We start from the raw sequence: 23,619 nt of genomic DNA, 5'->3' as shown, positions 1-23,619 counted from the left end.
CATCCCCATGACAATTATTTGCTGATGACCTACTAGGTGTGCTAGGCACCAGTTAAGGTGATGGAGACACAGTGGTGAACAAGGCCAACAACAATTCTGAAACTCACGCTCTAATAACCGCATTCTTGGCACACTGGCTGTGGGGATTAGAGACTCTGTTTCTTGTACCTCTTGAGGGCAGAGGTTGGGTTTCATTCTCCACTATATCCTGAAGGCTTAGCTAAGTTTCTCCCATATAAAGTTTTCCAATTGGGTTACCAATAAGTGTTTATTGTGGTAATGGATGCTTTCTGTATTTTTTTAAAATGTTTTTAAAAAATAAGATCTTAACATGGTCAGATTTATATTTTAGTTCATTATTTTGGCAGCTGGGTGCAGGCAGCCAGAATAAGCCCAGCTAGAAATAAGGGGTTCTCAACTAAGGGGTGGTCATTGTCATCAACAGATAGCAGGGGTCCAAGCTACAGGAACAGTGGTGGAGATGGAGGTAGTTTTAGTCCCCTGGATGACTGATTCACTTACAGCTCACTCAGCCTTCACAGACTGTATAGTCTCTCATCAAACCACTGCAGCCTTCTTTGAACCCTCATTGGCTCCTGTTTTCACTCTAAACCTCAGCATGATTTACTTTTACCCTGGGACAGCCCAGTTTTCAAGGTCAAAGGCAACAGTAGAGAGCTTGGTCAGCTCCAGGGTGACCCTGGGCACAGCCTGGGGCAGTCGTAATGCTGCAGAGTGTGGTGGTGACACATGAGGTCACTGGGACTTTAAATCAGCCCTGATGAATTTCCTCTGCTGCTGAGAGGAAGCACTGGAAACATCCTTGCTGCAGATGCTGATGGCTACTTCAAAAGACAGGAATTCACGCTCCCAGGAACTGCATGGAGATTGGCCATGGATTCCCAAGTACCTGGCCTCCAGTATTTCTACTGGTTATGATTCTAAGGGCTTCCTTCATAGCTCAGTTGGTAAAGAATCCGCCTGCAATGCAGGTGACCCCGGTTTGTTTCTGGGTTGGGAAGATCCGCTGGAGAAGGGATAGGCTACCCACTCCAATATTCTTGGGCTTCTCTTGTAGCTCAGCTGGTAAAGAATCTGCCTGCAATGTGGGAGACCTGGGTTCAATCCCTGGGTTGGTAAGATCACCTGGAGAAGGGAAAGGCTACCCACTCCAGAATTCTGGCCTGGAGAACTCCATGGACTGTATAGTCTCCCTGGGGTCGCAAAGACTTGAACAGGACTGAGCAACTTTCACTTTCATTTTCTAAGAAGTTTTGCCACAAGATCTAGGATGGTTCTTTGTAGCTCCTAAGATCTCAAGTGATTAAGACAGAAGAGCAGCTCTGATTCAAACTTATAATAAAACATGCGTCTGAAGTACAGAGTAGCTCGCATGTTATGAACCCAATAGTAACTCTTTTGTACAGCACTTTACAGTTCACAAGAGCCCTAATATAGTTTATTTGCATCTTTCAATAATCCTGTGGGCAAGGTAAACTAGATATTATTATTCCCATTTTGTAGATGAGAAAACTAACACTTGGAGAGATTTTGACTGGCCCAAAGTCATATGGACTGTAGGTGACAGAGCAGAAATTCCAACCCAGGTCTCACTCCATATTCAAGCCTCTGTCCACCAGAGATCCAACTCCAGAAAGCAGTAGGGTTGACCGTGGTCATGAGTTAACATCTCTGTGCCAGTCCTCATTGAGGCTGGTCCTCTCTTTGCTGCTTTTCCTCATAAGACAAGGACCCAGTCTGGAGTCTGCAGAGTGCTACCAGGATGCACCCACTGCAGAGTAAAGCAAACTATCCCTCCCTGGAAGCCTCCTCACACTAACCTCATCACAGCAGCAGACAATTTGTCTTTTGATCTAAGCAAGAAGATTTACGCCCCCCAACAGGAGTTCTTGCACTGTGTCAGTGCACTTCTCCTGATGATTTACTTTGTACCAAGCCTGGCCCTAATTATATAAAAATAAATAAGACACTGTAGGCCCTCAAAGAGCTCCAGGTTGATTTAGAGATGGACAGATTAGTAAGGACTGTATTACTAATAAATATGGTTATTACAGCATCGGGTTAGCAACTTTGCCTTTTCTTTGTGAAAACTTGGCTCACAGCGCTGTGCGTGGCCCTCAGCAGGATGCAGTAAACACTGACTGGATAAATAAATGAAACTAAGATAAAACATGACAACAAATGGTGCACACGCTTCAGTGAAAGCATTGCTCTTCTCCACCTTGAAACTTCCATCTTCCCGCAGCCCCTTTTCTCTTTATTCCTGTGCTGAAAGAAAAAGCATCCTTCTTTCCTGTTGGAACTAAGCCCTTCACAGCGATGTCCCTCTTCACCGTCATTGCATTGGCAGCCCTGTTCCAGCCACATCCCCCACCCGCCGCCCTTGCCTCTGTCCTCAGAAGATTTCTCTCTTCCCTGCTCTCTGATCCTTGCGTTCAGGTTTCTGTCCCACCCCAGGTTCCCCGAGCTTATAAAACTAACTCCAACCAAGCTCTCCTTTCAAGTGTCTACGCTTGTCCTCAACCTCTTTTGACCACCGAATCTCCTGATTCTGTTGTTCACGCCTGCAGCCTGGGTTTCTCCTCAGCCTTCCATTTGTACCAAGTCCTTGCATTAGCTTCCACCTAAGCTTGTCTCTGATGTGTCATCCCCACTCCCCATCTCCAAATCCAGTGGTCTCGTCTCCGGTTCCCAGTTCCCTGACCTCCTGCTGAAATCCCCCGGGCTTCTGCGACGCTGCAGTCCCTGGCTCGCTTTCTCCCTGGCTCGCTTTCTCCCTCTCCTGTCAATAATCATCTCTATCTGGCTGCTCTTCCTCTGCTTTCCTCTTAATGCAAGTTCTTGCCAAGACTCCCCTGTTACTTCACATTAACTCCCTTGAGAACTAATTTAATGTCAAAGCTTCCAATTCAGGAAGCCTTTCCAGTCACCACCTCCCACCCCCACCACCCCACTCCACCCCACCCCAACCCTGTAGAACCCAAAAGAACCACAGGGACTGAAAATGCAAGAAAGCAAAAGGTCCCCGAGGGCAGGGGAAGGGATGGGATCAACAGAGTTTCAATGTCAGACTCTCTCACCACCTCTGACATATTCTGCTTGTCCTGCAATGAACTTTTTACCTAGCCCTGCCACCAGCTCACAAGCTCCTAAGACAGGACCTGTCTGTCCCACTCTGCTCTGCTGCCCCCATTCGGCTCATGGAGTGCTCAGACAGACAGACAGACATAAGCATCTGCTGGATAAAAGAAGAAAAACGAAAGATGAACACGCGTGAAGGCATAAACTGGTCAACTGTGAAACACTAAAAGACACTAAGGCTCGCCATCAACAGACTTCATAGGAAACTTCTCAGGCTGCTCGGGTGTTTTACAGATCTGCACATTTTCTGGCTTTGTTGGACATTTGATGCCCAAATGCCTGAGAACATGGAAGTGCTTACTCCAGAACTGGCCTGGGATTGAGAAGCACAGACTGTAGTGACAGAAAGGGAGAAGCTGAAGAGGAGCTGAGAGGGCCGCAGCCTCGGAAACCATCTCTTTCTCGATGTGTTCAATCACTGAATGTCCACTAAGCACCTCGGAGGTGCCGGGATCTGTGTCAGACACTGGGAACACGGCTTTGAACGAGATGATAAGGTCCTTGTCCTCCTGGATCTTATATAGTTCAGTGAGAAGAGGTGAATAAATACAAATAAATAAGAAAACAGCGGGCAGTAAATAAGCGCTTCTGCATCAGATCCTTGACCATAATTTCAAACAAGACAGCCCTGACTGGTGCCTCCTTCTCTCTCCTGAGTGTTCACACAAACAAATCCAGTTCCCTGCTTTGAGGTTTGTTTTGTGTTCTTCTCCCCCAGTTAGGTCAGCAGCTACAGCATAGATGTGCTAGCTTTTCTAATCTCCAATGAAACCCTGTTTGGATGAACACTGCCCCCTGCTTCTGGGGAGGCCTCTGAAACCACTCCCCCCAGACAGCTTGGGCAGCCAGACGCCGTGGTCTCAGAGACCTCCCGCCCCTTGAGAAGAGCCGTGATGCTGCGGATTACTTCCCAGACAGCTACTTGGGGATGCTTTTTCAGGTTGTGTTCCATTCTGTCAGAGCCCTCCGGACTCAGCTGATTGCTGGTGGTAGATTTCTGTGTTATTTAGGGCACCAAAGTCCCACAGTCTTGACACAAACTTAAAATTAGAAATGTATTAAATATAGGAAAGGAGGAAGGTCATTCAGGAAAGGCAGCCTTCTGAGGGAGATGCAGGACAAAGACGCCCTGGAAACTTCCAGGTTCATTAATGGGTTTTACACAGCATTCAAGTGGTATTTCTCCTTCAGAAATAACACTGTGGAAAGCGTAGGGGACTGGCTCAAACCTCAGCTAACACAGCTGAGTGAGTGACTCTGCAAACTAAAAATAGCTTCTTTCCCACTCATTCTGACAGATTTCACTTAGACCCTGTGCACAGGTTGATTCTCCAACAAACAGTTTCAGTCCTGTAGCAAAATGAGTGTTGGTGGCATTTGGGCTTGACAATTACCCAATCCCTGCTTCAACTTTTGTTTATTTCCGTGTTTCTTGCTCCAGTGGCTGCATATGTGCACACGTGCACGTGTGCACTGAGCTCCCTGGCTGGGATCTGGTGCTCTTCAACCAGACGTGGGCAGAATTTAAACCAGGAACATGACTCAGGACCATGGCTGCAGACTGAGCCCAGAGTAAGGCTCTCAGAAACAGTGGGAAGCAGGCTCTTTGTCTCAGGTCTTCTCCTAATTCCCAGCAAGCCTCTTCGGGTCTCAGTTTCCTTACTTATAAAACAAGGATAAACATTCCTATTCTGGCCTACTTCACAGCATCACACTGGGATCAAGAGAGATAACGCACATGAGAGTTACTTTCTTTTAGACAGGACTCCTACCAGAAGGATGGATGGCAGTGATGGAACAAGTGAAAGAGGCAGCCAGACTATAAAATTCAGCTGGACCACTGGACGGGGCAGCCATCCCGCCTGTACCAGGAGCTAAAAGCAGATCCAGATTCAAGGCTTTAGTTCATGTTGTCCCCTCTGCCCGGAACATCCTTCTCCCTTTGCTAAACTCCTACCCATCTTTAAGAACCCAGTCCAAACACTTTTCTTGGTTAGTGACTTCAGAGTAAATCATTCCATCTTCACTGCTCCCTTGGCCTTTGGTACATACCTCCCACAGCACTTTTCACTCCACATGGTAAGGAATTTATTTACACGCTTGGAAATTCTTTGATGGCAAAGACTATTTTTTATCTTTGTGCCCACCTCTCCAGCCACCACCACTGTATGATCCAAAGCAAGCATATGGTAGGTGCCAACCAATGTTCCCTAGGTTGCCTACAGAATGGGCAAGAGCCCAAGAAGGGGATAAACCCAAGAGACATGCACAAAGGTGGGACAGCACACACAGATCCAGTGGAGGGCGTGACAGGAGGGGGATGGAGGAAGGTGGAGGCACCCAGGTCTGCTGTTACCAGCAATAAGGTCACAGCCACAGGGACAGGGGTCAGAGCCGAACTGCAAGTCCTGGGAGGGCCAGGTGGGAGCATCCAAGTCCCAGTGACCTAAACTGGAACAGGAGGCCCTGGGGATGAGGAACAAGGGCAGAGAACAGAGCCAACATTTCCAGATCTGCCAAAGTTGGGCCAGCAGCTCGGGCTTGAGTGACCTTGGCTATGACACCTAGGGACTCTGGAGGCACGGATCATTACAAATTTAAGTAATGATCATCTCCTTAAAATAAGAATCAGAGATGGAAGAGACTGTAAGAGGTATAAGAAACTTTAGGAATCACCTGGTCTAACAACCCTAACCTATATATTGGAGAACTAAGGGTACACGAGGAATGGGGTTTGTCCAAGTTCAGCCAGTCAGGGCAGAATCGTGGGGCTTCCCTGGTAGCTCAGCTGGTAAAGAATCCACCTGCAATGCAGGAGACCCTGGTTCGATTCCTGGATGAGAAAGATCCTCTGGAGAAGGGATAGCCCAATATCTTGGGCTTCCCTGGTAGCTCAGACGGTAAAGAATTCACCTGCAATGTCGGAGACCTGGGTTCAATCCGTGGGTTAGAAAGATCACCTGGAGAAGGGATCAGCTACTCACTACAGTATCCTGGCCTAGAGAATTCCATGGACAGAAAAGCCTGGCAGACAATAGTCCATGGGGTCACAAACAGTTGGACACGACTGAACGACTCTCCAAAAAAGGGGGGGGGGTGGGTACAGGAGGAAAGGGGTTTTCCCAAGTTTACCCAGTCAGGGAAGAATCATGGCTAGACCCAGGTCTTCTGAACCCCAAGCTGGACCTTGTCCCCCCAGAGGCTGTTGACCTTCAGTCAAGAAAGTCTCCTGATGGTTCTACTAACATAACAGGTACCCTACTCTAGCTGCTTCAGAATCTTGGGGGAGCCCCACTGAACCCACTAAGTGAGTGCAGATACTTCTGTCCTACTGGGAAGTGTGGGTTTCTACCTTTGGGTGGAGTTTGGAACCAGTGTTCCACAGGAAATGAACAGAGAGTAGCCCCACCAGGAACTTAGAAAGCAAGAGGCTGCTGGCAGGGAGCAGATAAACCAGTTCACACACACCCTACCCTGACATGTGCATGGGAGTGATCCCAACCATTGTGCTCACCCTGGAATTTTCCAAGAGTGGTTAGAGAGGGCCAGTACCTAAGGCAAAGCTGAAAGTGCATGAAACATAGTCTTCAGTATGTAAGAACACTGAGCCACGGCCTGTCTGGTCTGAAATCTCAGTCTTTCTCAGGCTAAAGATAAGACAGGGCTCAGAAGAAAAGAACCGGGACTCTCAAAGAATCAGAGATCCTGATTCCCAGAACTTCCCTGCAGGTGAGCATACACAGGCAACGTTGTTTCATGTCTACAGAAAGTATGAGAACTTCAAGTCCAAGTCCCAGCCCCACAGTTTACCTACTGTGTGATCCAAGGCCAGTGACTAACCCATCAGTCTCCTTATTTTTACCACAGTGATTATAACATCTGTGCCCAAGTTTATTGTAAAAATGAAAGAATAAATGTAAAGCATTTAGCACGCTTCCTGGGCCGTAATAACCACCAAGTTACACAGGATTTATTTGCCTTCCTTTGTTCGTGGGAGGGGTCAGTCAGACCGGAGTCCAGCTGTGTCTACCTGTGCTTTCCTCTCCCACTTGGTTGTCTCTCTGGATCCTCCTGGGCAGACATCCTACCTGAGGCCTCAGCCCAGATAGCTCCCTCCTCCCTCTGTTCATCCCTGGACGTAGCAGAAGGTAACAGGTCAGCTACGGGCCACTCCAGTCCTTGAAGGTCAGGAATCATCAGCTTAGTCCAAGGCTGTTCCTGTCTCCCCAGGTATCTGTGCACCTCCCTGGCCAAGCCTCTACCAGGGTATCCCCCAGTTTATTACAGCTCTGGTCTTCCCTAAGGTGAACCCACTCCTAGCAGCTTACAGCTCTGGGCCTCCGGCAATTAGCTGCCTGAGCAGCCAGACCTGGACATCAACAGCAGAGAGAATTCCCAGACCCAATTTACCAACAGGAAATGACCTGGGGTCTGCGCCTGCAGTGAGACCAGTGAGTACACACACCAGTACCAGTTTCCCAGAGTCTGGAGAGGAAATGGAGGGGAGCACAGAAATGAAGCTGCTACAGGGCTCAGAGTTCAAGCTGACTCTTCACACCGCCCTGCCAAGAAGCTCAGTCAAAAATCACATCAAGGTGAGGCTCTCCAGCTATCTGCTTGCACTGCTACAGGGTTGCATAGCATGACCACGGCAGGGCATTCCAAGGCTCCAAAGGGGAAGAAGAGAAAGGACCCACAGGTACTGCATGCTGGGCAGATGCCAAAAACTTTGTGGTGATCTTCATTGATGACCTTCTGGGGTAGGTATTCTTGTCCTCATCTTGCCAATAAAACTAGAGACTCAGAAAAATCCATGAAGCTGGTGTACCTCTGCTATGCTACCTGACCACTACATCTTGAGCATTCTGAGAAAGAAAAGGAAAGCAAAAGAGTCTGAAGCAACAGGTACCAAGCTCTCAGCACTTTCCTTGTTCAACAGACAGCACTAGCTCAAGTACTGCATTCCCTCCCTCACTGAAGTCAACGTCTCTCAAACACAATCTACAGAAATACAGCAAAAGCCATGAAGATGCCCATGGCCTTTGCCCCTGCAATGTCATCCCCAAGATTTTCCCTTCAAGAAACAGTTCAACAGGGTATTTGCTGCAGAATTCACTATAGTGACCAAAAAAAAAAAAAAAAAGAAATGACCTCAATGTCCAATATTCACAGAATGGTTTGGAAAACCCCAGAACCTTCAAACCATATAATATTAGACAGTCATTTTGAGTAATCTTCAAAGACCAAGAAGAAACAAAGCAAGGCATTTGTGATAAAATAAATGAAGTCTGAGTATAAAACATCATAAATGCCATCACTACAACTTTGTAAAGTGTCTACATGTGTATATACAAAAAAAGAATGTAGTTGTGTTAGGGTGGCAAGACAACAGGTGGTTTTATTACTAGCGTTATCATATCTAAATTGGTATTGTTCAGTTCCTTTACATGAAAGAAAAAGACAGACAGACAGACTCAACCCAGCACCAAGGAAAGACCCAGGAGGACCAGGGCTGGGATGTGAGGCAGAAATTGAGAACCGTCCTACATACCCAAAAGGAGGAGGCCAGGCAGGCCCCGGGGGAGGGGAAGCCCTCTAGGTATGGAGAGGGTTGTAATTAGTCTGATGCTAATTACAGAAGTCTCACTAGCTTATTAATTTTTTTGACAGACTCAATGAAGACTGAACTCCTACATGAAGCCAACTTGGGTTCAGAGGCACGTTTCCTGAGTGGCCATCCTCCTTCTTCTCAAAAACCTAGCCTTTTCTTTTCTTTTCTTTTCTTTTTTTTAAGGACAGCAGTAAAATAAAGTTTAGTAAGAGAAACACATACCCTGGAGAAATTAAGACTCCTGCCTTAAATGGAGGAATTCAAGACATTTCAGGGAACTAAAGGGGCTTGAATAAGCAACTGAACTACTGTGCTTTCTACACTGGGAAATATAAACAGAAGAGCAAACTACTCAGCTTAGTAGTAGAGGCCCCTCTGATAAAGTTCCAACTCATCCTTCTGATATTACCTCATATTCCCCACCACAGACACCCCAGGCTCCAGCCAAACAGAACCACCAATGCTCCGCAAACAGCTTCCTCACTTCCCCACCCCGACCCTGCTCCAGCTGCAGTGCCCACCAGAAAGTCCTCCTTTCTCTCTCATTCCTGCTCAAGTCTCACCCATCCTCCAAGACACAGCTCAAGCCAGGCCCTCCACAAAGCCCAACCCAGCCCTGTACCCTGAATGCACCTCTCACCCTCCAAAGCAGACCCGGAGCCCCTGGAATCTCTAAAGGAGGCACAGACAGTCTGCCCTACAGTACAGGTATCTGGGTAACTGCCTTTTCTATCATATTCAACGTGAACAACTCAAAGTGAAGACCCCTTTAGGCTCCTATGTGGAACTCACTGTATGGCCTGGACTATAAGCACACAGTAGGTCTTCAGTGATCACTCCCCCAAACGACAAGGAAGAGAGACACATCACCTCTGAGGAAAGAGGTCACTTCCTACCTCGGTCGCTCCCGTTAAGCAAGGCAGACACGAAGGTGTGCCCTTCTGTGGCCCGGAGCCAGGGAGGGATGGATCCTGCTTCTCTGACTCCCAGCCTTCACGAGTCTCCACTGTCCTCCCCAGCTGCCCGTAGTCCGCTCGGCCCCAGGTAAACACCTTGCCAGTTACTAAAACAAAAACAAAACTTGAATTAAGGCTATATTCCACGGCTGTGCTCCCACGGGTAACCAAAGAACTACAAGGGAATGTGTGATCACTCATTTCAGTACCAGCTACCACGCAGCAGGGACCTTCCTATCTTCCTGTAAAGAAAGCGCACGCATGAGCATGTTTACAGATGAGGGAAGTGAGGCTCAGAGAGGTGAGATGTCTGACTTGACCAAGATCCAACAAGGGGTGAGTGCCAAAGCTGGGTTCCAAAGAGGCTGCTTCTACAGCCTGGGCTCCTGCCTTTGAGATGCAGACATGGCCACCGAGGATACTCTGACCGCTCTGTATGTAACACTTCTAACCCCCCTCCCCTTCCCCACACTCGCCTTGCACTTTGCAGGGGCATATGATATCTGTTCTTGGGCTCCCCTCCCTCTCATCCCATCCAGAGCCCCCCATCAGCCACTCTGCGGTTCCCCAGGCTCCTGATCTGCCCCAGGCCACAACCTCTCAGTGGCCCCTGGCACGCGTTTTCCCCTCCATGTAACACAGAGGACCTGCCCGAGTCTGTGCTCTTACCCACAGGAGCGATGCTAACAGTTCCAAGGTGAGTGCCTATGTGTGCTAGAGGAAAGGGAGTGAGAGGGGAAAAAAAAAAAAAGACAAAATCATTTGGAGCCAGAAAAGCAGTCAGTCCCCCAGATGCACCACCTGGGGGCTGGCCAGTGCTAGAGACGACTGAAGAAAATGAAGTTTGGGAAAAAGGAACTGGCCTTTCTTCTCCCAGATAAGAGAGAATTCACCGAACTTACTCAGTTGTACCAAGTGCCACATTTGTTATTTCAACAGAAATGCAAAATCTGATGAGGCATAGATTATTAACAGATTCTCTGCAATAAATATGCATAACCATGTGCGCTGTATAAATTCTTTATACATGTTTGTTTTAACAAAGAAAAACTTTGCTTAAGAGACAAAACACCAAGTAATGCATATTAAATTCTAGACAAATCTACTACATACTCTGTGTTTTAGTCTCAGAGCTTCATCTGGCCCCGCATTCAACATATGGTTTATGGTGTCAGTGAAAAAACAACCAGAGAACTCACAGGGGAAATGTCAGAGTTGTGAAGGGGTACAGGGCTCTGCAGGAATACAGTTCTCAGGACCAATCTGCTCACAGACACCAGCGTCGATACCAAGAAGTTCTTCCTGGCTTCCTCAAAGAGGGACCCAAGTCTGTGCAACACATGGGGTAGCAGATATATTACAAGAACAGGGAGCGGGTCCATTCAGATGTGCTGTTGCCACGGATGCCCTATCCTTACATCATTCACCTGACAAACGGTGACTCAACCTTCTGAGTCCAGCTCAAGGGTCCCAGTTCTGCAAAACTTTTCCTGACTTTTAAGCTCTCCTCAGAATGGAAGAAACCTCCTTCCTGCGAGCACCTTTATTACTGTACTCATCAACCACTATGATCCCATGAAACAGGTGAGAAAATTAAGGTTCAGAGAAGTGACCAGCCCTGGGTCACACAGTTAAGCCACATCTCCTTCTACTAGTCCATGACACCACTCTGCATTGATTATTCACACTGGCCCATATTGTCTCTTAACTCTTCCTTAACTTCTGCAGGATTAGCGGTGGGGGGGGGGGGGGAGGGGGAAGCTCAAGGGCCCAGGACCCACAAGGCATTCCCAACTGGCAAACTGTCCCTCTGCTTGAGCTGGCTAGGATTTACCACCAGGCTGCCTTAGCAAGAAGAGCCCCAAAAAGCCAGAGGATGAGACTGCTATTTCTTAAAGGACACTTGCATTCCTCTGCTGAGAAGAACTGGCAAGTTGCTAACTGCAAGACTACAGAAAGAACTGTGTTATCACAGACCCCACAGTGAATCCTTTCCTATCAAGTAAGACATCTTAGAACCTTCTCTGCTATTGATTACTGATGTCCAAGACAGGCAAGACTGCCAGAATATGGCGCTACCATGATTACATTTCCAATAGCAATTCAACCAATCCACTTATACAGCACTTTTCACCTTCAAAGCACTTTACAAAGATGAACTAATTAATCTCCATGCTCCCTGGGGATGCCACAGACATTTTATTAGAGACAGTCAGGCTGCCTGGATGGCCAGCCTTCGAGCACCAACCTAAGATTACTCAGTCAGGTAGGTCCACTCCCTGAAGCTGTCTGTTTCTCCCCAAAATACATTTTGCATCGGAAGGCTCACAGGGGACAGAGGGAGTGATCCCTTTTTTCTTTTCCTTTAAGCTGACCACCTCTCAGGGGTCTAGCATATTCACAGATCATATCTCAATCAATCCTCATAAGAATCCTGGGAATTACAGATTATTAGGCTTATTTTACAGATAAGATTAGATGACTTGAGAGGTTAGATGACTTGATCAAGTCCATGAAACCAGCACGTGATAAAAAGCAAGATTTAAACCTCTGTCTTCTGATTCTAAGACCAATGGCAGATTCAATGATTGCACAGCTGCTGTCACAAACTGATGAAACCTGGCTGATGAAACAGCCGTTCTCACAATGTTTGAAGAGGGGGAAAACTCAGATTAAATGGATATGTTCTGTGTACCATCCAGCTTTCTTCACTAGAATGGCCTCCTTCCCAGGAGACCATTCAGAACTTGGAACTACAAGCACTGAAATAAAGGCATTAAACAAAAGGATTACGATTTTTAGGTCACCTGAAGTAAAAGAAAACAATGAATCCACATACAAAAGACGTTCATTAATGCACTGTAGATAAATGTCTGCCTGCCTCGAGCTGAAGCACACTGGCAAATCCAAGGACATTCGGATCCCAAATGTATAACAAATGAATCTTTACATTATAGTAAATAATTGTACAGGGCTTCCCCAGTGGCTCAAGCAGTTAAGAATCTACCTGCAATGCAGGAGACGCAAGAGACGCAGGTTCGATCCCTGAGTTGGGGAGATCCTCTGAAGGAGGAAATGACAACCCACTCCAGTATTCTTGCCTGGAAAATCCCACGGACAGGGGTGTCTTGCAGGCTACAGTCCATGGGGTTGCAATGAGTCATACATAACTGAGCACACAGCACATCAGCATAAATAATTATATATTACTTATATAAAATAGATACATTAATATCATCCAACAAGTATAGGTGTGTGTCTCCAGATAAATGGGAGAAACTATACACACCTCAAAATAAAGTCAGCAAGTAAATTATAATTTAAAGGCACATCCATGTGAGATAACATAGGATGACCAAGAAACATACATGGCCAAGGGTCCCAGCACAGTGGAGAAAGCAACAGGACCAGATGAGCGGTATTGACAAGGAAGGTCTAGGGAACTTAGAGGGAGCGTTCCAAGTTGGAATTGTCCCAGCAGGCTTGATGGAACAGGTGGCATTAAGGTGAACTTTGGATAGGAAAAGAAAATGAGAACATTCTAGGAGCAGGGAGAGGGGAGAAGCAATGACAGAAATCCAAAAGCATAAGGTGGGCAGGTGGAGAGTGTGAGGGTCACGAGGCTAGGAGGTGGAGGCAAGTCAGGGTTGCCAGGCTGGGGCCACCACAGGGCAACACCAGGCTCAGGGTCTGGACCTGACATTCAAGACTTGCTTGCTTGCACTTCTATCATCAAAATACTTTCAACATACCACTGATTATATATCCATATATATATATATACATATATATATTTCTCTTGAGAAATTTGTATGCAGGTCAGGAAGCAAAAGTTAGAACTGGACACGGAACAACAGACTGGTTCCAAATAGGAAAAGGAGTACGTCAAGGCTGTATATTGTCACCCTGCTGATTTAACTTATATGCAGAGTACATCATGAGAAACACTGGGCTGGAAGAAGCACAAGCTGGAATCAAGATTGCCAGGAAAAATATCAATAATGTCAGATATACAGATGATACCACCCTTATGGCAGAAAGTGAAGAGGAACTAAAGAGCCTCTTGATGAAAGTGAAGGAGAGAGTGAAAAAGTTGGCTTAAAACTCAACATTCAGAAAACGAAGATCATGGCATCTGGTGCCATCACTTCGTGGGAAATAGATGAAGAAACAGTGGAAACAGTGTCAGACTTTATTTTTTGGGCTCCAAAATCACTGCAGATGGTGACTGCAGCCATGAAATGGAAAGATGCTTACTCCTTGGAAGTAAAGTTATGACCAACCTAGATAGCATATTGAAAAGCAGAGACATTACTTTGCCAACAAAGGTCTGTCTAGTCAAGGCTATGGTTTTTCCAGGGGTCATGTATGGATGTGAGAGTTGGACTGTGAAGAAAGCTGAGCACCAAAGAATTGATGCTTTTGAACTGTGGTGTTGAGAAGACTCTTGAGAGTCCCTTGGACTGCAAGGAGATCCAACCAATCCATTCTGAAGGAGATCAGCCCTAGGATTTCTTTGGAAGGAATGATGTTAAAGCTGAAACTCCAGTACTTTGGCCACCTCATGCGAAGAGTTGACTCACTGGAAAAGACTCTGATGCTGGGAGGGATTGGGGGCAGGAGGAGAAGGGGACAACAGAGGATGAGATGGCTGGATGGCATCACTGACTCGATGGACGTGAGTCTGAGTGAACTCCGGGAGTTGGTGATGGACAGGGAGGCATGGTGTGCTGTGATTCATGGGGTCACAAAGAGTCAGACACGACTGAGCGACTGAACTGAACTGACTGATATACATATATATTCATTTATTTATTAAAGTATGCACTTGCATTATACATATTTAGAATTAGATACTTTTAAGCAAAGATAAAGATAAAAGTAAAGGTGGCAATGCCAAAGAATGCTCAAACTACTGCATAATTGCACTCATCTCACACTCTAATAAAGTAACGCTCAAAATTCTCCAAGCCAGGCTTCAGCAATACATGAACCGTGAACTTCCAGATGTTCAAGCTGGTTTTAGAAAAGGCAGAAGAACCAGAGATCAAATTGCCAACATCTGCTGGATCATGGAAAAAGCAAGAGAGTTCCAGAAAAACATCTATTTCTGCTTTATTGACTATGCCAAAGCCTTTGACTGTGTGGATCACAATCAACTGTGGAAAATTCTGAAAGAGATGGGAATATCAGACCACCTGACCTGCCTCCTGAGAAATCTGTATGCAGGTCAGGAAGCAACAGTTAGAACTGAACATGGAACAACAGACTGGTTCCAAATAGGAAAAGGAGTATGTCAAGGCTGTATATTGTCACCCTGCTTATTTAACATATATGCAGAGTACATCATGAGAAACGCTGGGCTGGATGAAGCACAAGCTGGAATCAAGATTGCCGGGAGAAATCTCAATAACCTCAGATATGCAGATTACACCACCCTTATGGCAGAAAGTGAAGAGGAACTAAAAAGCCTCTTGATGAAAGTGAAAGTGGAGAGTGAAAAAGTGGGCTTAAAGCTCAACATTCAGAAAACTAAGATCATGGCATCTGGTCCCATCACTTCATGGCAAATAGATGGGGAAACAGCGGAAACAGTGGCTGACTTTATTTGGCGGGGGGGCTCCAAAATCACTGCAGGTGGTAATTGCAGCCATGAAATTAAAAGACATTTACTCCTTGGAAGGAAAGTTATGACCAACTTAGACAGCATATTAAAAAGCAGAGACATTACTTTGTCAACAAAGGTCCATCTAGTCAAGGCTATGGTTTTTCCAGCAGTCATGTATGGACATGAGAAACTATAAAGAAAACTGAGCGCAGAAGAACTGATTCTTTTGAACTGTGGTGTTGGAGAAGACTCTTGAGAGTCCCTTGGACTGCAAGGAGATCCAACCAGTCCATTCTAAAGGAGATCAGCCCTGGGATTTCTTTGGAAGGACTGATGTTGAAGCTGAAACTCCAATACTTTGGCCACCTGATGCGAAGAGCTGACTCATTGGAAAAGACCCTAATGCTTCGAAAAACTGAGGGCAGGAGGAGAAGGGGACAACAGAGGATGAGATGGTTGAATGACATCACTGACTCAATGGACACGGGTTTGGGTGGACTCCGGGCGTTAGTGATGGACAGGGAGGCCTGGCGTGTTGCGGTTCATGGAGTCGCAAAGAGTCAGACACAACTGAGTGACTGAACTGAACTGAACTGAAAGGTGGAGAAGACTCTTGAGAGTCCCTTGGACAGCACAGAGATCAAACCAATCAATCCTTAAGGAAATCAGCCCTGAATATTCATTGAAAGGACTGATGCTGAAGCTCAAGTTCCAATACTTTGGCCACCTGATGCCAAGAACCAACTCATTGGAAAAGATCCTAATGCTGAGAAAGGTTTAGGACAGAAGGAGAAGGGAGCAACAGAAGATGAGATGGTTGGATGGCACCATCAACTTAATGGACATGAGTTTGAGCAAACTCTGGGAGATAGTGAAGGACAGGGAAGCCTGGTGGGCTGCAGTCCACGGGGTTGCAAAGAGTCAGACATGACTTAGTGACTGAACAATAAGAAAAACACCTTTATTCAAATCTATCCAATATAAAAGACTGATGCTGGGAAAGATTCAAGGCAGGAGGAGAAGGGGACGACAGAGGATGAGATGCTTGGATGGCATTACCAACTCGATGCACATGAGTTTGAGCAAGCTCCAGGAGTTGGTGAAGGATAGGGAAGCCTGGTGTGCTACAGTCCAGGGGGTCACAGAGAGTCGGACACGACTGAGCAACTGAACTGAACTGGGTATAAAACACACTCCAAAAGTGTAAAATTAAAAGAATGAAATAAAAACACAAAAGACATCATAATTTCCTGTTCCCACGCCCTGGCAATTCATCTGGCATGCTCACTTTAGGGATGACTGCTACCCGGACTCTCAGTCTCAGACTGCAGACTTTGGGACAGAGGTAGGGTCTGATGAAACGAGTGTTTTGGGGGTGCTACATCTGCAAAGAATTAGGGGGGCAGTAATAATACTCAGCTAACATTTCCTTCCACAGCATCCACTGTGTGCCTAGGATTCTGTTCTAGGAATTCTCTATATACTGTTCTAAACCATCTCTATGCAGTATCCTAACAACACCATGAGACAGGTACACTTACCATCCCCTTCTTACTGACAGGGAGAAGGTTCTACGGGTGAGGAGAGGGGATAAGCAAAGTCACAGTAGGAGTAAGTTAAAAGGAAAGGAAGGAAGGAAAAGAAGCCGCTATAGTGACGCAAGCCAGAGATGTATCAGCCACAGCCAAGGCTGAAGTCACGAGGGGCTGGGTAGGTAAGAATTTGCAAGGCTTGACACACATTTGATGTGAGAGAAAGGGGATGGGAGGAGATAAACAGCACTCTGATTTCAGGACTTCAGGGTTAGTGGGAAGGAAGGTGGTGGTGCCATGAAAAGGAACAAAGAGGCAGAGACGCTAGACTGGGGGTTCCACTGTTGGGACTCAGGCAATGTTACTTCATTACTAAGTGATTTAAATCCTCTGGGGCCTTTTATAAGCCCCTTTTGATAAGCATCTTAACAAACAGTCAAATACAAATACAGGGGGAGTGAATGAGGAGAAAGAAGACGAGGTGCCAAGCCCTGGATGCTGTGGGGTCACAGCAGACTCAGGAAGGGGGGTGGATGGGAAATGGCCACAGAGCCAGCTTCCTTTACCATTCAGGGGGCTGCCCGAGATGTTGGTAAAGGCAGGGGCTGCAGCCACAGCAACAGGCACAGCGAGAAACAGCTCCAAGAGTATCATCAGTCCTCGGGGGAAGGGGAATCTTCACCCTGTTCAGGAAAAGGGGTCCTGAAGGCGACAAGATAGATTACACTGTAATATAAGGAATATCCATATTTATTTAACAGAATCTGTCCCAGGAGGAAACAATGCCACTGAAGATATCAAAATGGAGTTATAGCAAATAGAGATGGATGTTACAAAAAGAATCCCACAGGGCAGGCAAAGGAAAGTCCACACAACCTCTTCAGTCCCTCCCACCTAGAATGTTCCAGGATGCTATGACACCTTCTGGGGTACACACACACACACACACACGAGGAGGAAACCTCTGTGCACTTAGGAGTTATATTTATAATTCACCTGTTTACAAACACCTATTACTCTCAGGGTTATTAATTCTAAGTCCTTAGAGTATAAGCACCTCATTTCTGTAACCCATCCTCCATTCTGCCATGTGGACAGAGACTTTATAAAAAGGCACTTGGTGATAAAAACCAAGAAGTTTTCAACACAGAATTAACTGCCCGAGAGGCACCGAGCAGGAGAGAGGAGAACAGAGAGGGGAGCTCAGAGCACAGGGGCTGGACGCCAGCACACCAGGCTACTGCCCTTGGGTAGACGTGTCATCCTGCTGTTTCTCAAGGCCGCTACACTGCTTCCCTCCATCCTCACTGTCTCCTCTACCTCCCACCTCATTCACCTAGTCAACTCCTACTCAGTCTGCAGCTCTGCTCAGTCCTCAACCCAGATCAGACTCTTCTGTGCAATGATCTCAGAGCAGCACTTTCTTCATCTGGGGAGCACTTGTCTTGGTTTATAAATGTACACTCATTAGAAGGACTGTTGATTAAAGTCTGTCTCCCCTCCAGAGAGTTGGCTCATGATAGCAGGCGCTGTGTCTGCCCATTCCTGTATCTTAGAAAAATGCCCAGCACAGAGTAGATGCTCAATAAAACATTTGTTGCCTGAATGAACAAATGAACAATCTAACCATCTCCACTCACCTACTTCTTGCTCCCCACTACTAACCTTTGTCACTTGCTGGCTCTATAATCTTGAACAAATGACTCAACATAGGAAAAATGGGAATAAGAACACCTTCTTTGTAGGGCTGTTGCAAGGATACTTTTTCATAAAGTGCATGACATATAACAGCAAATGTTAGCCCTATTACTATTGTCCTCCTCAACTCAACACCACAGCCTTACCCAGGATTCCCATCGCTCCACTCCCAGTTTCTACCAATTTGCCAAATCTTCTCTGCCAGCCGCCAACTACCAATATCTTAGGGCCATTGCCTCTACTGACAATAAGAGAAGAGTACTGAAGTTTCACCATTGGATTTTGGGATATTTATTAGATGCAAGCATAGTATCTGGCACATTGCCTCACATAGCACAAATAAATTTAAACTCAAGGGTGAAAAGGAAGAGGGTGGAAGAGAGCAATGGAAAAGAGATGAAGCAAGTGAGCTGGAGAAGATAAGACGCTTTAACCAGAGACTCGGAGACCTGATCCTAAACCAGGCTTCTCTCCAAGACTACATTACCTTGAACATGTCCCTTCCTTTTGGGACCTACTTTCCCATCCATACATTGGAGAAGGCAATGGCAACCCACTCCAGTACTCTTGCCTGAAGAATCCCATGGACGCAAGAGCCTGATAGGCTGCAGTCCGTGGGGTCGCTAAGAGTCAGACACGACTGAGCGACTTCACTTTCACTTTTCCCATCCATACAGTAAGAGGACTGGGATAGATGACCTCTGAGACATTCTCCTGGTCTAAACTTTAATAATTATGTATAAAAATTTTCAGGGTCAAAACGAGTGGTGTACAAGGAAACCAGAATTGAGAGACACGTGTACCCCAACATTCATTTCAGCACTGTTTACAATAGCTAGGACATGGAAGCAGCCTAGATGTCCATCAGCAGACAAATGAATAAGGAAGTTGTGGTACATATACACAACGGAATGTTACTCAGCTATAAAAAAGAACACATTTGAGTCAGTTCTAATGAGGTGGATGAAACTGGAGCCCATTATACAGAGTGAAGTCAGAAAGAGAAACACTAATGCAGTATATTAATGCATACATATGGAATTTAGAAAGATGGTAATGAAGACCCTATACGCAAGACAGCAAAAGAGACACAGATGTAAAGAACAGACTTTTGGACTATATGGGAGAAGGCAACAGTGGGATGACTTGAGAGAATAGTATTTAAACATCTATATTACCATATGTAAAATAGATGATCAGTGCAAGTTTGATGCATGAAGCAGGGCACTCAAAGCCGGCGCTCGGGGACAACCCAGAGGGATACAGTGGGAGGGAGGTGGGAGGGGGGTTCAGGATGGGGGGACACACGTACACTCATGGGTGATTCATGTCAAAGTATGGCAAAAACCACCACAATACTGTAAAGCAATTAGCCTCCACTAAAATAATTAAATTAATGTAAAAAATGAATGGTGTACAATCTAATTTTATTGGCACCTTTTGAATATCTAGTCTGACCAGTGTCCTCAACTAAAACATCCACTTTAATATCAAAGACCACTAATGTAGTTAACAATCTTTTTTACTTCAGTACAGTTGATTTATAATGCTGCGCCAATCTCTGCTATATAGCAAGGTGACTCAGTTGTACACATACATACATTCTTTTTTTTTCTGAAGTACAGTTGATTTACAATGTTGTGGTAACCAGTTTTAAAAATCGAAAACCTGGCTGTATATCTTATTTTTTCTTTTTCTTGTAAAATTCCCCAAGTCTCCAAAGTTGTACCATGAAGAATATCACATAACAAAGGTTTGGAATTTTTTTTTAATTCATATAGAAATAAAAATTCCAAACATGAGCTGTCCAGCTAAAAAGAAGAGAAGTAATCTACAAAGAGATTGAATAAAAACATAAGGGCCTGGGGAGAATTATTTATTGGGAGCTGACTCTGTGCAAAACTCTATTTTAGGCATTGCCATGAAGTGATATAGTTTGATCAACACTAAACAATGGGTGTGAACCCCATTTTACAGAAAAAGAAACAGGTCACAGAGGTTAAATGACTTGCTCAGGATCACACGGCTTGTGAGTGACAAGCCTGCAGGAATGATGATAATGACAGTAACCTGTGTCATAAGTGGTTTCGGTCATGTCCGACTCTCTGCAACCCCATGAACTGTAAGCCTGCCAGGCAAGAGTACTGGAGTGGGTTACCATGCCCTCCTCCAAGGGATCTTCCCAACCCAGGGATCAAACCCACATCTACGTCTCCTGCATGGCAGGTGGATTCTTTACCACTGAGCCACCTGGGAAGCCCCAATGATAATAACTAATATTTGAGAGCACTAACTTCATGCCAAATTCTTGACATGGATTATCCTGTTTGGTCCACAAAACCCCCCTGTGAGAAGGCAGTATTACAATCCTCAAGTTATAGGTAAGTTAAAGCATAGGGAGGGGTGAAGTCTCGGTTCAGAGCTTAGAGCTGCCCCTAGTCAGTGCCCCTGGTCACTGCCCTGCAGGGGACCCACCAGTCCGTGTCTGGCTCACACTGCCTCTCCAAAAGTGAACAGTGCATGGACTTCCAGAGGTTGCTCAGAGTCACAGGGACACCTGTGTGGGCTAGAGGAACAAAGCTGGCCTGGTCAGTTTACTAAGGGAGCATCATCCTTGGCCCATACAGCAAAGACATGCCAGACACTCCACACAGCTGCTCCATTTTCACCACTGACTTTATTAGCTGTTCAACTGGGGGCACTGGTGAGAGAAGACCAGACAGACTGTACCTGAGGAGCCCCAGACCAGCCGCAGGACTGTCTATACCATGCAGGATGGGGGCTTCCCAGACAAACGCAGGGAGGGCTGATTTCTTCTCCAGTCCTGGTGAGGGCCTCTAGGAAGCCCTGGTCCTAGACTGTGTAATGTGTTTAGCTCTCTAGCCCTCCAAGCACCTCTGTTCTCTCAGCACCGATGACAGCCCCTCTGTCAAGGGCACATTCCACCTCCTCGCTCCCAGGCCTCAGGGCTGTGCTGTGCCCCAGCCTGTATTGCCGATCAGCCTACTTGTTCCACCCACAAGATCCCTTCCCACCCTTCAGGGCCTGGATCCAATGCCACTGCCTCCCTAAAACATTCCATTATCCCCTAAGTCAAAACAGGCCACCCCTTTCTTAGGAGCCACTGGCATGGTGCTTGTACCCTGTTCCAACTACTATCCTATGCTGCCAAATAGGAGACCATTTGATGACATGTCTTACATCGCCCACTGTCTCGGTCAAGGTTCTCCAGTGAAAAAGAACCAGGAGGTCCTACAGAGCAAGGTGAAGTAGAAGGAACTGGCTCACACAGTTATGGAGGCTGGCAACTCCAAAATCTGCAGAGCCAGAGTCCAAGTTCAGAGGCTGTTGGTTGGTGTCAGGCAGGAGAGTTTTACTCAGAGAAGGGTCAGCCTTTTGTTCTATTCAGGTCTTCAACTGATTGGATGAGGCCCACCCACTTTAGGGAGGGCAGTCTGCTTTACTCAGTCTACTTCTATGAATGTTAATCTCCAAAAACACTCTTATAGAAACACCCGGAATAACAGTCACGCAAATACCTGGGCACCTGTGGCCCAGTTAAGGTGACACATAAAAAACAAACAATCACATAAACCAAAGGGTGCAAACAGGACCCTTCCTGGGCTCGCTGTGTTCCTCACAGCACCTGGCACAGGGCCTGCCCAGAGCGGGTGCTCGGTGTTTGGAAGGAAGAAGCGTTGCGGGCACTGCTTGCCACAGGCTTTTGCTTGCCACAAGGATGCCACAAACCATCCCATCCAACTCCCCGCAAGAGAAAACAAAACTGAGGAAAATAAATAACTCTTCCAAGTCACATAGACTACTTGGAAGCAGAGCCAAGCACTCTCAATATTCAACAAATAGTTCCTGAGCACTTTCTACACACCAGGGGCTTCCCAGTGCTAGGGGCCACAGCCGGGAAGGAAATAGACAAAACTCCCTTCCTTGATGAGGTTTACATTCTAGCATTTGGGGTGGGAGGGGGGGAGACAGAACAACGGACAAAAATCACATGAAACATATCCCCTGGCAAAGGATTTTAAGTGCTACAGAGAAATACAAAGTAGGGAAAGGAGACAGGCAAAGCTGGCGTGGGCGGGGGAGCCTAGGACAGGTGCCCAGCTCCACACTCCGGGTGTGGGGCTTCTCCTCTGTAGCACATCCCTTTCTTAAAGGAAGAATCTTGCATTGAAGAGACCTCACCCAGCTCCTGAAGGGGCAGTGAGACCAGCTCTAACTACCTCTCAGGTCTGTGATGAAAAAGGAGACAATAAATATGAAAGCACTTTATAAACTAAATAGGGGAACTGGCAATGTGACTATAACTCTTTCTCTAAAGCCAGTTTGCAAGAACCATCCTGAGAGGGTGGACCGCGATCCCCAGCCCTGAGGACGCTTCTCTGGACGAGTGCTAGGGCTTCCTGCTCCTCCAGGGGCCCGGTGGCACACCGGACCACCAGTCACACCTAGCAGTCACTTGGCACCCAGAGGAAAAAAAAAAAGTCCCAATAGAGGCCGCTGGCTCTGCAGATGTTTTCCATCTTATTCCACATTCCAACTCCAAAGCTTCTCTGCACACTTTCAGAGTCTTATTAATAACATTTTAAAATGTAGATTGCTGCCTAATCTTAGCTGTGTAATTAAAAAAATAATCTTGCTTCTCTCCCTCCCGGCAAGAAAGGGAACTATACCCCAGGGCTTCTGCAGCTAAGAATCACACCCTGCAGAAAAGCTAGCAGGAGCCTGGCTGGGGGTGGGGGGTGGCAGGTGGGAGTTGAGGGGAGTTGAAGCCAAGAAGGGAATCTAATCCTTGATTTTCAAGAAAATGGAAAACGGGACTGAAGGAGGTGAGGGATTTGCCCGAGGACATACAATGTATTTTGGCGGAGCCAGAACCAGAATCCCAGCTTCCTGCTTTCCAAGAGCCTCTGCCCACTGCCTCGTGGGGAGAGAGAGGAAGCAGGCCACCGGGACATTCCTGAACCTAGACAGTGCATTAAAAAGCAAAGACCTCACTTTGTCAACAAAGGTCCGTACAGTGAAAGTTATGGT

General features: G+C 46.4%; 1 protein-coding gene across 13 annotated transcripts in view; it reads right to left on the bottom strand.

Moving 5' to 3' along the window:
• The window catches only part of SERGEF (secretion regulating guanine nucleotide exchange factor), a 248,831-nt gene that overhangs the window by 178,596 nt on the left and 46,616 nt on the right, over window positions 1-23,619 (bottom strand). For 7 of the 13 annotated variants that reach the window (XM_086339743.1, XM_086339744.1, XM_086339748.1 and 4 more), the window contains one exon: window positions 9,670-9,836. The exons of 3 other annotated variants lie outside the window; for them this stretch is intronic. In XM_086339743.1, the coding sequence (XP_086195869.1) occupies window positions 9,670-9,836 (167 nt within the window). Of the gene's footprint in view, window positions 1-9,643; window positions 9,837-23,619 lie in introns of all 13 variants that reach the window. 3 more of the 13 variants (XR_015142017.1, XM_086339745.1, XM_086339746.1) reach the window with 1 other exon arrangement.

This window comes from Bos grunniens, chromosome 15, assembly GCF_055505025.1.
Source record: "Bos grunniens cultivar Pamir isolate PY7600 chromosome 15, Bosgru_T2T1.0, whole genome shotgun sequence".
Taxonomy (NCBI): Eukaryota; Metazoa; Chordata; class Mammalia; order Artiodactyla; family Bovidae; genus Bos; species Bos grunniens.
Note: the sequence above shows the minus strand (reverse complement) of the source record. Positions and strands in the feature narration are given on the sequence as shown.